Source organism: Sphaeramia orbicularis, chromosome 9 (genome assembly GCF_902148855.1).
Source record: "Sphaeramia orbicularis chromosome 9, fSphaOr1.1, whole genome shotgun sequence".
In the NCBI taxonomy this organism is placed as follows: Eukaryota; Metazoa; Chordata; class Actinopteri; order Kurtiformes; family Apogonidae; genus Sphaeramia; species Sphaeramia orbicularis.
Window position 1 is genome coordinate 35305647 of NC_043965.1, and position 15469 is coordinate 35321115.

The 15469-nt window shown below is 37.4% G+C and overlaps 1 protein-coding gene across 4 annotated transcripts; it reads right to left on the minus strand.

The window, feature by feature from the left end:
- Positions 1-553: 553 nt before the first annotated feature.
- atad1a (ATPase family AAA domain containing 1a) lies at positions 554-12237 on the minus strand. 4 transcript variants are annotated; one of them, XM_030143726.1, is made up of 10 exons: positions 12136-12237; positions 11001-11248; positions 10675-10773; positions 10471-10591; positions 8797-8997; positions 8348-8454; positions 8143-8232; positions 6921-6971; positions 6511-6686; positions 554-3842 (listed from the first exon to the last, which is right to left on the minus strand). In XM_030143726.1, the coding sequence occupies exons 2-10, from the start codon at positions 11172-11174 to the stop codon at positions 3713-3715; spliced, it is 1149 nt and encodes a 382-aa protein (XP_029999586.1). In that variant the 5' UTR covers positions 11175-11248; positions 12136-12237; the 3' UTR covers positions 554-3712. The 4 variants fall into 4 exon arrangements, with proteins under 4 accessions (XP_029999586.1, XP_029999587.1, XP_029999589.1 ...); XM_030143727.1 differs by having other exon boundaries at positions 12132-12211; XM_030143729.1 differs by having other exon boundaries at positions 11001-11216; positions 12132-12195.
- Positions 12238-15469: the final 3232 nt, after the last annotated feature.

The window sequence follows — 15469 nt, forward strand, 5'->3', positions numbered from 1 at the left end:
TGGCAGTGGTGTGTTAGTATCAGTCCATGTTAGAAGTGAGTGTTAATATATCTGTGATCAACGTCCTAATACTGTATGTTAGCCAAATTTCATTTAGTCAGGATTATTTTGTCGGTGGAATGTGTAAAAATGTAGATATGACAGCAATTTGTGATGTATTTTTGGAAATTTGGATCTGGAAGAGACAAAATATTTTGGTATTGAGCTGAAAAAGTTGTTTAATGTATTTATTTTTGTTTGGAAAATACTCAGAGCATAATTTCTTAACTGTTTGGCTGTCACAGTCCTGTATGAATTAATAATGGACCTTTAATTTACAACGTAAGCATTCAATATAAGTTGAGTTTTGAACCACATATTTAACTTCCCTTTGTATACTCTGCTGGGCATTTTTATCTTCTTCTTAATGCCAGACACATTGACAATTACTTAAATAGGCAAGGAAAATTGAGCTTAATCACTCAGTATGTATACTGCATAACGTGGCTGTACAATTTTGCATTCTTATAGAATACTTTAAGTGGGAAAGAAGGTAGTAAAAGGCTACACAGGATGCAGGCGATCTCGATCATTTATTATCAAAAAAAATGAATGAAACATGTAATAACATTAAGGTCCAAGTCTGAATTAATTAACAATAAATAAAAATGTCACAATATTAAAACAAATAAATAATAGAAATGCAGTGTAAGTGAGCAGATCAAGACAATGTTCCTAACACAGAGATTAGATGTTGGTGTAGAGGCTGAGTCTTTACCACTATCAAACTGCACTGCAATATGAACACCTGCCAATTCTTGAGGTTTCTCAATTATTTAACATGGTTTTGCATAACCCTCATGAGTTGCTACCTCTACAATTCATGACCTTAAAGCACTTTGCCAGACGTCTATTAAAAACTCAGACCATAACCTCAAAATTGTTTGGCTGTCAGCGAGTCATTAAAAGAGGGCTTATTAGCAATGCAAGGCTGTAGTTGAATACCAGAAGTAGAGCTCAAGCAAATATCAACTGAGTGGAGAAAGTATGAGCTTGAGTTTGGCCAAGAATGGCTTATTAATGCATGCCTAAAGGGTACAGGACCTGTTGGCAAAAGCTGGACCAGTTACAAACAGAAGACAGCCACTCATACTGGTATTCAACAGTAAATACATATCGCATATAAAAATCAGAATGTTGTTTTTACTATTGGTGAACAGGCTGGACTTTATCTACTGTGAATTATGCTATTTGTTACATTCATGATAAACAGGGACAAGACGATGGCAAGCTTGTTGAAATTCATGCAGAAGTAAGTGAGGTAACATTTCACCGGCGAAAAGAGGACATCTTATCTCCAGTGTGATTCAGAAACACACTTTACATCAATACCATTTAACACATAGTACAGAACTCAACATCATACTGTACAATAACAGCAAATGGACACTTTTTATATACTTCGCATCTGAAACATTATGGATAAATGAGTGCTGTCACTACTGTAGGGCAGCGTTTACAGAAGCACTACCTCTCTCCAATAAGGGGAACTGATACCTGTAAGCTGCAGTAACTGTGACACATATTTGTTTACTTGGCAATGTTTTGACCTTTAACTGTCACCTGAGGTGCTCTAATGAGAGCAGATGTCTAAATATTGCTAAATAAACCAATAAGGGAGACACAAGCTAGCATGCAGGGTTCCCTAATTCATTACCCCTCCTAATCCCATAAAGCTGCTCTAAATGTGAGCAGTACATGCAGACGGGCGATAAATTAAAGGGAAAACCGATGTAATGTGTTACACAGGAATTGGGAAGAACAGCTTCAGTGCTCCTTGGCACTGATTCTACAAGTCTGCGGTTTCAACTGGAGGGATGAACAGCATTCTTCCAAAGATATTCCCTCATTTGGTGGTTTGATGATGGAGGTGGAGTGTGATCAAACACAATGGTACAAAATCTCCCATAGCTGTTCAATTTAATTAGCGTACTTGTCAAGCCGTTAACTGACCATTTATGCCCTATGGATGGGGGGGTGCTGTCATCCAGGACCATCCATCAGGTCCTTCCTTTGTCACCCATCTGTATCTGAGGCTTCACAGCGTGCCTCTGTAGAAGAGCAGTGAAGCTACAGTGCCACCATGTGGTCATTTCTGACAAGTGTGTTCTGTGTGGTACAAAGGTTGAGAGACCCCCAAACAGATCCATGAACACATGTTGAGACCATATGGTAAATAATGAGGCTTTTCAGACAGAGGGAGGGAAGAAAAGCACATCACAACAGCCTCCACCTGACATTCTGACAGTCAACTCTAAGTATCTGAATAATTTTAAAGTCACTGCTGCAGTGAAGTGAAAATAAAAGTGACAGTTGTGTTGCAGCTGTCACTCTGTTTTCATGAGTGAAACATAAAACTTAACAGGGATTCACAAATAATAATGTCACAACAACCATGATATAAATAAAAACTCATCTGTGCTAAATTGCTCCAACAGTGGGAACACAATAACAAAAGAATAACCTATAGTTTGTAATCATTTTGCTTACGTTCCAAGAATTTCACAAAGCAGCACAGACTGAAATCACTGCCATCGTTCACTTCTTTAAAGACTTCAACTCTAATACATTTTGCTGCCAAATTTATAAACAGCTTGACATTTATAAAAGAGCAGTTGAAAGTTGAGCTTTTTTTTTTTTTTTTTTTTCAGCAATTTAGTCACAGGGTTTATAAAAGGTTATAACAGCATATTTTACTGTTGCTACAGATTCAGATAAATTCCACTGCAGTTTCTCTTGAACAGTTTAAGTGGTAACTATTTTTCCACTTGACATTTGCATGTTGCGAAACCTGCCTTTGTCTGGAAGCACTAACTGAACGCTCTCAGACATAACTGATAACAGGTCGTGTTATACTTCTGCAATTTCTGTCAGCTTGTTCCTGCATTTTGAAAAACCAAAGACTCTTAGAATTCAAACAAATGCGTGGATAATTTGGCACAAACAATGATCACAGCCCTGTCATTTTCATTAGAGCTGCCACTGTCAGTCAATCTGGCAGGAGAAATCAACAATGTGAAGAAGACGGAGCTTTTCATTATTTTCCTCTTTGATGTTTAGACACAGTGATTTACGTACAGGATAATGTTCGATTCTTCGATTCTACTGATATTGCTGTAATTGAAACAGCAATTTCTTAGCTGTTAGGAAACGGCTGGAGTGATTTGCAGAAAAACCTTGTGATTAACAACACCAGTTTGCCAAGGATATGCCTTTCTTCCAATGTGCTTGGATAATGCCACTTGAGAATGATTGAAATTCCAAATATTTAGTTACACGTTTGGACAAAAAACTGATATGCAAATCAAGCAGCGAACCACACTGGTCTGAAACTTATGACCCCGGGGACTTTATCCCTTTAGTTCCTTCAGAAGTGAATGGACGAATACACCATATCCCTGTGGTGAGGTAAGAACTTGGTTTTGACACGATAAAATAAAACGCATATAATTGTTACAGTCCACTTACTCCAATAGAACTGTAGCTGCAGATTTCTGAAAAATATTCTAATATGTAACAGGAGTGTGCTGAAAGTGAGCATGCTCAGAACAACCCTTGCAATGTTTGGCTAATGGCTTATCCAACTGCACCTCTCTGTGGAGGAGTCTCTTTGAGGCCAGTTGGACAAAAGTGGAGAGCGATGGGTTTGTTATTGGTGCTGTACGGCTGGTATTCAATCCAGGGGAACCTCTGAGATGCTGGGTAACATGGAGGCTGTAGCACGTTTAGACTCGTTCATCTTGTCGAGGCCAAAGAGGAGGTCCAGCTGGGTGACTGGCCGCAACCTCTCCTCATCTACGGGTCTGAAGCAGTAAACACAAGAGGTCAAAGGTCATGCTCATGAGTAAAAATCGTCAAGTGAGTTTACCTATAAGCACTTTTGAAAATAACGAATGTTTACTGTGTGCTTTAAAGGGACAACATCTACATCATAATACTGGAAGGTCTCAGAGCATCTGTGTGTGTGTGTGTGTGTGTGTGTATAATGGCACGATTCCGACAAATTGAGGTGATTTTACTTGGCCAGTTTGGTACCTACAGTTGAGGAATAGTTCCATCTCCACACTAAATGTCTCGGCAAGTTGATAGGACCAATATTTTCGGAGATATTAGTCATTTTGGAATACAATAGCCTTACAATCACGAAAGCGCAGTACCACGCTGCATGACGGGAAATGAAGTTAAAAAAAGGAATGCTGCATTTACTCCTGCAGTCCCGACATAGCGGTATTAACATTGGCACCTGCAGCCATATGGCCTGACTGACATTTGAGAGACAGAGAGAAAGAGAGATAGACTGATATATATATATATATGTATATGTAGAGAAAGATATAGTAAGGTACGTCCTGGTAATCCCCCCCCCCCCCAATCTTACGAACTATTCACCTCCCACCTACGTCCGTGTCCTTCGTGTGTACCTCATAATTTCACTCTACAAGTGCGCCTGGGTAATAATACTGGAAATTAATTGTTGTTTACATTTTCAAGAATGACTTGCCAAACTATTTTTATGTCACTACTTAAAAAATATAGACTAACATCTTTTCCCAAAAGTCTGCTCTCCCCAGCATAAAAACTACCACCTCTACAACCCATGGTTCTCCACAGGTCACAAACTAGTATATCATAATACTGGAAGGTCTCAGAGCATCTTCCTGTGTGTGTGTGTGTGTGTGTGTGTATGTATCTGCACGATTCTGTGAAACTGAGATGTTTTTAACTGGCCAATTTGGTACCTACAGTTAAAGAACAGTCCCATCTCCACATTAAATATCTAGGCAAGTTGATAGGACTAATGTTTTGGAAGATATTAGTAATTTTTAAATACAATAGCCTTACAATCACGTTGCTATGCCCATGACAGTTGACGGGAAGCTCAGTACCGCACTGCCTGATGGGAAACGAAGTTAAAAACAGGAACGACGCATTTACTAACATCAGTCCCTAGATATTGGTATTAATATGTTAATTGTCATTTGAATTTTAAAGAATGATTTACCAAACAATTTTTATGTCAGTACTTATAAAATATAGACCAACATCTTTTCCCAAAAGTCAGCCCAGAAAAAAAATGACCACATCTAGAACCTGTGGTTCCCCCCGGGTCAACACACTAGTATTATTATATATTATTTAGATAACATCATAACGCAAGAAGAAAAAAAAACACAAAGCCAGAATGTGGCCCTCCTTACATTAGAATAACAATCAAAAGGCTGCACTGCTCAATACAGCTACAGAGCTGGACTTTGTAAGTTACCCTTCGCAGAATCTAAAAAAAACATTTGGACGTACTTTAGATTTTGGTCTGTAGATGGCCAAACAGTGGATAATAACAGTAGATAAACCTGTATACAAGCTACACTCAGACAAACCATTGTTTCTGGCAAACTTCAGACTACTGTGGACCCTTAGATAGTATTGGAGCGTAAATGTGTTCTTTGTATTATGCGGTCTTTGCTACCAACACCAGTACATGTGTCAGTGCCCAAAGCAATTTACTGTAGGTAATACTCTGACTTATGCTCCAGCAGATATAAGAAGTGTAGGAGAATCACCGCACAGCTCACTTGCAGCATCCATGCCTTATTGATTTTGTAATGTGTAGGTACAGGTCTTTTAAAAGATAAGATTATCTAAGTATTTATGACTGTTGCATCAGTTTTGCTGTCTTCTAGAGAACATGTGTAAAAATAAATACATAAATGGAATATCTAATTGTTCTGAGACCTGGTCCCCTTTGGATTTTAAGATGGTGTGGGATGGATGGATAGTAATGGTTGGTCAGTGGATCTGATGGGACTAGAGGTAGAACAGATGAGTTCTGGTGCCAGTCGACGCTCACACAGGGTTCTTTTGTGAATGTTCCGGCAGTGCCTCTTGAAAAAGATTGTGGTTGCTTGGTATCAATATTGTTAAGAGCTCAGCTACGGGTTTAGTGCTCGGAGTGCTGAAAAGTAAAAAATATTTTTCTTTTAGAAACAATGCCCTCCTCTGAGATGTTGCAGCAGTCACTTAGCAACAGCTGAAAACCAATTTAAACCAATGTGATGCTTCGCCTTTATAAAAGATTAGATACTTTTACATCCCCCAGTGTAATGACATACTGTATTCTGAAAAGATGATGAATATAAAATTATTTGAATGCAACTGATTGTTTGAAATCCATGAACATGCATCCATGTTTTATAACAATCCCTACAACATTTAATGCCCCTTCCTTTAAATCCTGCTCTGTGTTGCAAAAAGTCTAAAGTGTTTTGTACAGAAAACTGAAATAAATAATTTGTGAGAATGTTTAAGTTTGAAGTGAGACAAAAACACATAGGCATCAAACATAATACTGATAGCACACAATCCCACACTTCAAACGTCAAACTTTAAAAGGCAGGTATTGTAATTATATAAAAAGACGCTCGGAAGAAATCACAGCTCTGAAAGTTGTGGGTGTCTGAAAATGAATCATACTTTTCCTCCTCCTCCTCGCTGTCCTGCAGCTGCTGTGCGATCTGCCTCATCTGCTCCTTACGGACGTAGTCTCGGACTCGATACATGGCGGCATCACGGCAAAGCTCCCGGAGGTCACTGCCGGAATAGCCTTCTGTCTTCTCAGCGATGTCCTTGAGATTTATGGCATTGCTCAGCTGAACAAGGGGAAGCAGGATTTACAGTTAGGAGAATGAAAGGCTGTTGGTGGTCTCTGGCTGCTTTTTCTAGCTGCCAATCAAGTGCCAACTGCTTATGGGTGATTAGTTATTTTAATGTGATTTGACAGTGAAAATACAGGTGTGAAATGGTCTCTGAAAATGACAGATGACAGCAAAGAAGAGAATTATCTTTTTCACAGCCACCCTCAATGAAAAGGAATCCCATCTTACATTTTCTCCTGCTAAAATTAGCCTCAGGATGTCCTGCCTTTGTCTTGTGTTCTAGAAAAAGAAAGAGATGACAGCTTTTCTTAATAAGAAATAGGACACTTAAAAGGATCAAACTGGAATTGGACACACATATGACAAGCTTATTGTCCTAAAAGTCTGAAAAACTACAGTGAAATTCAAGATAAGGGAGTATGAATCTTCACTGGTCTCATGATTTGATTCCATTATGACTCACTTGTTTACAATTTTTGATGCATCTCAATGACTCCCATTCTTAGTTTTCAACAGTATTGCACATGGCTCTTTTTCCTCAATTAACAAATGTAGTCAAGTAAACTTGAACTCTCCTTATATTGATTACAACTGCATCTTTTCAATGGAAGTATGTGAGGGACTAAATGTAACTCAGTGTAAACATTAGAAAAATAAAGCACAATTCCTTCTGCAGTCATTTACATGTCGAGATGTAAATGTCCAGCGGCAGCATGATTTAATTACAATGTCTGCATCCTCATGCATCTCTGAAATAAGACATTTGAAGGGGTTATATATTGTACTGGTATTCCAAACACACAACAGCAGAGTAAGTTACACAGCAGAACAGACAAACAGCTATCCAATCCACCACTGAATCAAGACTATGTATCCACAGACTGTATCATTCACTGAATAATTATAAACCCCATTGTTTACACACATCTGTACTTTGGTATCAAGTGTTCTCCATTAAAATAAAAAAAATCTAACTTCACTCTTTTCATTTAGAGCTGTATCTAGTGGTGAAAACAGTGCTTCTTCTTTTTCTCTTTCTTTGACTCTAAAGGTTAGTAGTTCCCATCTTATCTCCTCTCATCACTTCCTGACATTTTGATCAAAGGCCCCATGGTGTTAGTTTTCCACAAGCTGTGAGTCTGTCAGAGTGACTCACTACTTCCTCTAGTGGTCACATAAATCTCTGGTCTGTCACTGTGAACAGATTCACTTCATATCTCTACAATCCAATACATTGACGTCTTTGACATAACTTCACAGCTCTTTATTCTCAACACTCTAATGATATATTTTGGTAATTTTTTAAAAATATTTGAAAGTAGAAATACAACAGGAAGCCCTTTTATACACCTCCATAATGAACATAAATCTTCTAAAATATAGTTTATACACTGTGTATACATTTCGAGTCAACAGACACAATGTATGTGCTTGTGTGTGAAGATCTTACCGGTAAGCCCACATGAAAAGTGGTTGGCATCCTGCGGAGAATGGCTGGATCCACATCTTGTGGCCTGTTTGTAGCTCCCATAACCATCACCTAGTTGTGAGACACAGTAAATGAGTCTGCTGTGAAACACCTGCCAGGTACATAATGGCTTTCTAGCATTCTAGTCTTGTCTTTTTACCCTGGAGACATGGAAAAAGACAGATACCTGAGTGGTTGAGGATGTATCAAGGCCGTCCCATAGGCTCATGAACTGGGCCTTCATCATGGCTGTAGCTTCGTGGTCTAGGCTGGAGCGGTTCCTCAAAAATGACTCTAAAATAAAGGAGCGCGAAAGAGACAGCACTTAGACAAAACTCATTTGCTTGATAGACTGAGGCTAATGGTCTGAATTTAGTTTGGGTTATAAGAAGGATAAGACTGGTTTCCTTATATATTAGTCTGATATGCCTTTTTAATAAAAAACGGATTGCTGCCTGTTATGTCATTCTGCACCATCATAATGGAAGGGGCTTTATGATTAAATATGGCAATTTCAGAAGCAGCAATCTGTGAAAACTTTATAGAGCTGCTACCCAATTAGTTACTACACTGGTTTCAAATATTAAAATGCTAAATGTCATGAGGTGATATTGATTTTCTGTTAGGTACACTCACCAATCTCATCAATGAAAATGATGCAGGGCTGGATTTTTACAGCCAATGAGAAGACGGCAGCAGTCAGCTTCTGTGATTCACCATACCACATGTCTGTCAGCGTGGAGGCCTGGAGGTTGATAAACTTGCAGCCTGAGGCTCTGGCTGTTGCCTTAGCGATCATGGTCTTCCCACATCCCGGAGGACCAAACAATAAAACACCTGCAAGAATAAAATCTAAATATGTATCTGTAATGTTTTATTGTTTATAAGTCTGAACAACAGTTGTATGGTAGAGAATGGCATCTGGTACCATTTCAAGTTTTCAGAAATACCAGGGCTATAAATCATAAATGTGTTTCTAAGGGAAAGACCTCCTACATAAAACTGAACCGAGGTATTGTTTTAGTTTTATGAGAACATATGACTCACTATTGGCAGCTTTCAGAAGGATTTTTCAAACTTTTTCTGACGTCCTTTGTTTTAACACTTGTACAAGTGAAAAATTGGCCCAGCTCTAGGAGTCCGTTCTACAAACATTCTTTATTACAAGTTATGTGATTAAAAAAAATAAAGCTTGGAGAATCACAAAGGAACAAGATTCCCAAAGCAGCTAATTGTAGAGGTTGACTCATCCTCTGCACAAAGCTTTGAGTCAAACCATAAAAAAAGTACGCATTTTTTAAAATGTGATTATCCGCTTTAATCATGCCAAGGATTAATCAGATGATTTTCTGGCACAAAGTCCTAGAAGAAAGCATAATTCATTGGCTAACTTTCTAGCATTTATACAAAAGAGACTGGTTCACACACAACTCATAAAAGGCTTCAAACAACTTCTAACAGAGTTTACTGGCTTCTAAAATTGAGATGATGACAAAAAATATAGCCACAATATATTAGCTGTGTAGTTCAAAAATGTGGGCCTGCAGTGGATTTGGAATTAAATAATGGAAATGATCAAGTTTTAGGAGCCTAATTATACATCTTTCACTAATACTTTGTGATATTGGCTGATATGAAATTTCTTTTTTTTTTTTTTTTTTCAGAGCATACAGTTCTAAGACTCACAAAAACATTTATGTGCACATGTGTAGTTTATGTTGCTGTTGTATTCAACTTATTTATATTTGTAAAAAACAGAAAAACATTATATATATATATATATATATATATATATATATATACACACACACACACACACACACACATATATATATATATATATATATACACACATACAATATATAATTTTTAGATAGATAGATAATTCATTCAGCAGAAAGACAAGCCTTCTTTTTTTACCATAGGCTTTGTATTTTTGTTCTATACATATATTCTAAAGAAAAATAGGCTAAAGTGTCAAATTCCTTGTTTATGTGTGCATACTTGGAAAATTAATCTGACTTCTTTTCGCGTGCCGCAAAATATCAAGTTTAAACTTTATTTTGTGAAAGCAGAGTTAGCAAAATTAAACTGCAAAACTATAATTATCTTGCTTACATTACATATGTCTGTTTCAGACAGTATTCATATTTCAATGTATAAGCAATAAATATTAAATTTAAGCATTAGTTGTTTACAAAAGCATTGTATGATACAAAATATTTAATATGTGTTAACACTTCAATACAGTCTGGTTGTTGGCCTGTAAACAGTATATAATTGGACATAACAATACAGAATAGATGGTACCTTTCGGAGGTTGAAAGAGTTTGGATCCAGCCAAAAGGTGTCTTTTCTGGAAAGGCAGGATGACTGTGTCTTGAAGCTCATTTATTATATCATCCAGTCCAGCTATATCTCTCCAGGTGACCTGCAAGAAAACAAAGTACCATGAGTACAGTTCTAAAAGATAAAGTAATCTTAACAACACAGGCTCAGGGCTGAAAATGTCACCTTCATTGTTTGTGGATCGACGAGGTGAGATGCAATGTTCATCTCATACTCTGTGAGGCTGACCCCCTCCACGCCGATCCTTTTCATCAGCTGTTCTGCCTAAAGAGAAAAGATGCAGCCCTAATCTTAAGACATACTGGTTAATGCAAAGACAGTACACATAAAATGAGCACACAAATCAGTATTTTTATCTACTTGATCGTATCTGTTTACTGATTGCAGAAAATATGAACAAATAAAAAACTACATCTTCACCTCACAGTTAAATCAGTACTGAATGCACACCACAGTTCTGCAGTTACATTATCTTTGCTGTACTTTCTTACCCTTTTCTTGGCTTGATTCTTTTGTTTATGTGTAGGGTCCATAGCTTCGACTACCCATTTAATGCTGTAGTAGGTAGCCGCCCCGAAAATAGTAAGCCTCAACAGCATTCCAACTACTTCACCCCTGGATAGAGGCCGCAGCAGGGCCTCTCTGGGAAGATCTTTTAGCAGCATCTCCAGTTGAGGTCAGTCCATTGGCTTGATAACATGAAAGAGCTAAGTAGTAAGGGGAATGAGTCAGGCAGGACCTGGAGGAAGACAGTATATAATTCATTTAAGAACCAGTGGCAGCCTTTCAGTATAGCTTATAATTCTGTCAAGTGCAAGTATAGCCATCCTGCTTAGTGTGAAATATCATTAAAAGGTGCATGAGATTGTGTCATTAAGCCTTTTACTTTTAAGTTGCTGATAATTGAGTACTTACATAAGAAACACTGAAATTAAGTAGGATGAAACAACTTTTAACTGACATAATACAATATCTTATTGCTTGATAGTGATGTTCAATGTTTATAATGTATAATGACCACTATTATTATTGTCTAACTGAGAATAAAATCTGTTTTATTAGATTAACCTGACCAAGAGCAGGATAAAGAATGAAACAACTATTAATATATTTAAGGAAAGACATGAAATCACACAGTATCTACAAATGTCCAATTAACATGAAATATAAGAAGGTACAATTTCTACAACTATTTCGGTGTAAAATTAGACGCAATCAAACTAATTAAGACGACTACTTTCTTGATGTCGATGACGCAAACAGGTGTAGACCAGCAGTAATATGCTAAATCCTGTATTAAGCTAACTCCTGTCTCTTACCTGTACCAAGCGTATACGACTGAAGCTACAATTAAAGTCGATATTAAAGAGAAAGGCGTTTGATTACGTTGGGTAGCAAACGGTTCCACATTTTATAAAACGAAAATTTATTCAAATAAATATTTTAAGTTCATTTCTTAGCATCCCCAGAGAATAAAGCTAAAGCTAAATCAGCTGTCGGTTGTAGCAAAGTGTCACTTCCCAAATTTGGTTAAAACCTGTATTTTCAACAGTTCTTGAACAAAAGGAGCGTATAAATACAACAAGTCTCATAACATAAGCTAAAATACTAAATTGTCTTACTTACTAAATCCGCATCAATGATACAATGTGACGAAAATGTCAAAAGCAAAATACTAGCGTCGGAGGTGCACCGCTGTTTGAGCCTCGGGTAGAAACAAACACCATAGGTTTGTTTTGTTCCTATATTAAACTGTACGTCGCACATTTTGCCGCTGGATGGCAGTGTTTACGTTCATTCAATGTTTGTATCAGCACCATGGACAGCAGCTGCACAACTGTGACGAGACACAATACAAAAAGGTTAGTAAAGTGAAAATCTTTGAGTAAAAGCACTAAATGACACACCAAAAGTCAATGAATGAAGTGTGCAGTTTGGTGTGGATTTATTATACATCATCACGAAAGATGAAAGAATTAAATACTGGTTTGAACATGAAATTTGTATTAATACTTTACATGAGTGTTTCCATTTTCTGCAACTTTGCACCACTACATCAGAAATAAAATACTAATAATATTTTTACATCCCTACATTTCAGTTACTAGAGCCTTAAATTGGAATAAAAGGGGAATAAGAAAATTTAGGAAATATTACATTTGTTGTCAACAAAAGGAATATATGTTGCTACTTAGACATCAGTAGGAAGAGTCTGATCATCATTGGAAATGAAATGATAATGTCTTTATTTGTAGTTCCTCATTGGGGAATTCTATTTTTTTTCCCCGTCATTATTTTGTACTCACACAGAGGCCATAAAGGCTCACACATACACAAACAGAATCAATACACAAGCACTTAAGGTATAGAGAGGCTTCAGAGCGAGCAGGCTACCACATGGTTCAGCGCACTGCGCAGCTGGGGGTTCAATGCCTTGCCTTAAGGGCGCCTCGGCAGTGAGGTGCCCTTGGTGAACTGGCACCGCTCCACCTACCAGTCTACATGCATTAACCAATAAAGACCCAGTGGTACTTTTGTGTCAGTTCCTAAATATATTTTTTTCTATATTTAACCTTTCTTAAATGATTTATCACCATTAATTGTCATATTATCCTCTTTAGTTTGAGTTTTATTAGTATAAATGTTGTATTTTCCCATATTTAATTCACTGATCATGTAGATGTTTATTAACGCTCAGAGTAAATTCATAGGTTATTACATCAAATGCAGAGAAAAATGAAGAAAAAATTTCTTTTTCAGGAAAACATATCCCCAACTTAACATAAAAACAAGTGTGTCCATCCACTGTTATTGATCCAACTCCATGGGTTTTACTGGTGAATCAGTGTTGTAGAAGATGATGGTGTTTCCACGGTAACTACGGAGCCTCTGAACATCCAAATGGGTCATATCTGATGACCATGAAAAGATGACAAACTGCATTTTGCACCAATTATTTACTTATCTGGGATGGGACTCCAGCCACTGTTATAGGAATGGGTTAATTCAGTTGAAGAGAAAACAACCACAGAGACTGAACAATACTGGTAGTGATGAAGTTGTGATGTAGTTTCATGATGGGATGCTTTTCTGAGAGGGAAACATCTGAGGGATCGATTAGAAGGGGTCAGTTGTGTGAGTTGAGGTGGTGAAAGGGTGGAGGACAGCTGCAAAAGAGCCACAAAACTGAGATGACAACTAGATGACAGCAGAGATAGAGAGAGTGCTTTTAAAATTTGACAGCTTACAAGTGATTGGCCAAACAGAAGTGTCACATTGTGATTGGATGAGGATGTAAATCAGCTGATTGAGGTCAGAGATAGCGGGGAATTTTAAGGAGGTAGTCTTCATCTGTCTGACAGTTTTAGTAACTGGTTCCTTTTCGCAAGACAGTTGTTTACGCCTTTCATTTCCGCTGAAAACAATGTGTCTCTGACCTGTGTTCCTTTAATGGCAGAGAAAATTCTCCCCCTAAAATGAAATAAAATCTTTGAAAACCTTTTTGGATTATCTGGAAACAGCACTGTCGCAGAGAGTAAACAGTCCTGATCTCACAGGACACAAACGTATGATAATTTGATATAATATAATGCATTACTACAGATTAAATGATAATAATAGCTCAAATTAACCCAACATTAATTTTCTCCAGTAGTTACATGCAAATTACACATTAGCACAGCAGTAAGTAAAAGTAAACCCTGACAATAAACATTTTACACCATCAATACTATTACTTTTCACACAATTTACCAATAATTTACATATTTCACCAACAAAATGTGCTTATACTGTGATATTAGTTAGAGAACTATTTCCATGTTGTCATATTAATACTGTTTGTAGGATTTGGGTGCTATTCCACCCTTATATGGAATTGTTTATATTTTTCGTCAAGCAAATATTTTCAGGTACATTACAGCAGGGGTAAAGAATTCTAAAAACGAGTCTAAAGGAGTAACAGTAGTAAATATTGGGTATCTTTCTGTATGTGTCATGTAATCCGCCATTGTCTAGGGCAGAATGTTTTGCTGGTGATGTCTGTGGATCTGTTGATAAGCCTCCAAACTTATACGAATGTCTTCAGGTAGGCGTGATGCAAATTTAGCCACACTTGGTTGATAGTTCAGATCTCAAGTCTAATCTGTGTTTGGTTTCCACTCATTTCCAGGGCTGTCTGATAATGGATAATTCAGTCCTCTTAACAGCAGCCTCATAGATAAGGCTGTAACAAATGGGCTTCTTCACCGGGTAATCTATCACACATGGGCCAAAGGGATTGTTAATTGTCACACATTGTGAGCTAAATTTAAAAATACAGTTACAGTTTGTATCCAGATGGTTCTTTGCTTAAAGATTTTCCAAGTGAAATACAAAGTGGAGAAGCAATATATATACAAATATAAAAGTGTTAAATAAGCAGAGCAATGTCATTATTTGCAAGCTTTTACATCAGATGATTTAATGAATTATTACTGGTATTTTACCCCAACTCATACATCTTGCATCAACCTAAAAGGTGCACTTGAAGCAAAAATAAACAATAACAGTTTTCATTCTGACATTTGCCTTGCGGTCCATAGGAGATGTAGATTTTGGCCCAGCTTGCCGCACTTGTCTGTGTGCATAATTAACTGCATTTTAAACAATGTGCTAGAAAAAGGTGATTGTTTCTCTCTCTCGTTTCTTTATTTGTAGTACACTTGGGTAAAAATCCCACATCCTCTCCTCCCTTTGTAGTCCAATTAGCTGTCCAATTTGGATGTAATATTCCACCTTGCACAGTTCCGGTTTTAGGCGTCCAGGGTGTTAAGTCCACCCTTGTTGTGGAAAATGGCACACAGACTGCTATTGCACACACCTTTGGCCATGAAAATGCTTCATAAAAAGCTTTAATCCCCCTGTACTGCAGCAGCGTGTCCCAGGAGATAGCAGGCTGACAGGGCCATTTTGATGGGTC

Excerpts from the sequence above, each read along its gene's own strand:
- atad1a (XM_030143726.1), bottom strand. The coding sequence starts at position 11,174 with ATGCTGCTAAAAGATCTTCCCAGAGAGGCCCTGCTGCGGCCTCTATCC. Across the intron at positions 8,455-8,796 it reads CATTTTCATTGATGAGATTG|AGTCATTTTTGAGGAACCGC; the intron begins GTGAGTGTACCT and ends CCTTTATTTTAG. Across the intron at positions 6,972-8,142 it reads CTTTTCATGTGGGCTTACCG|AACACAAGACAAAGGCAGGA; the intron begins GTAAGATCTTCA and ends TTCTTTTTCTAG.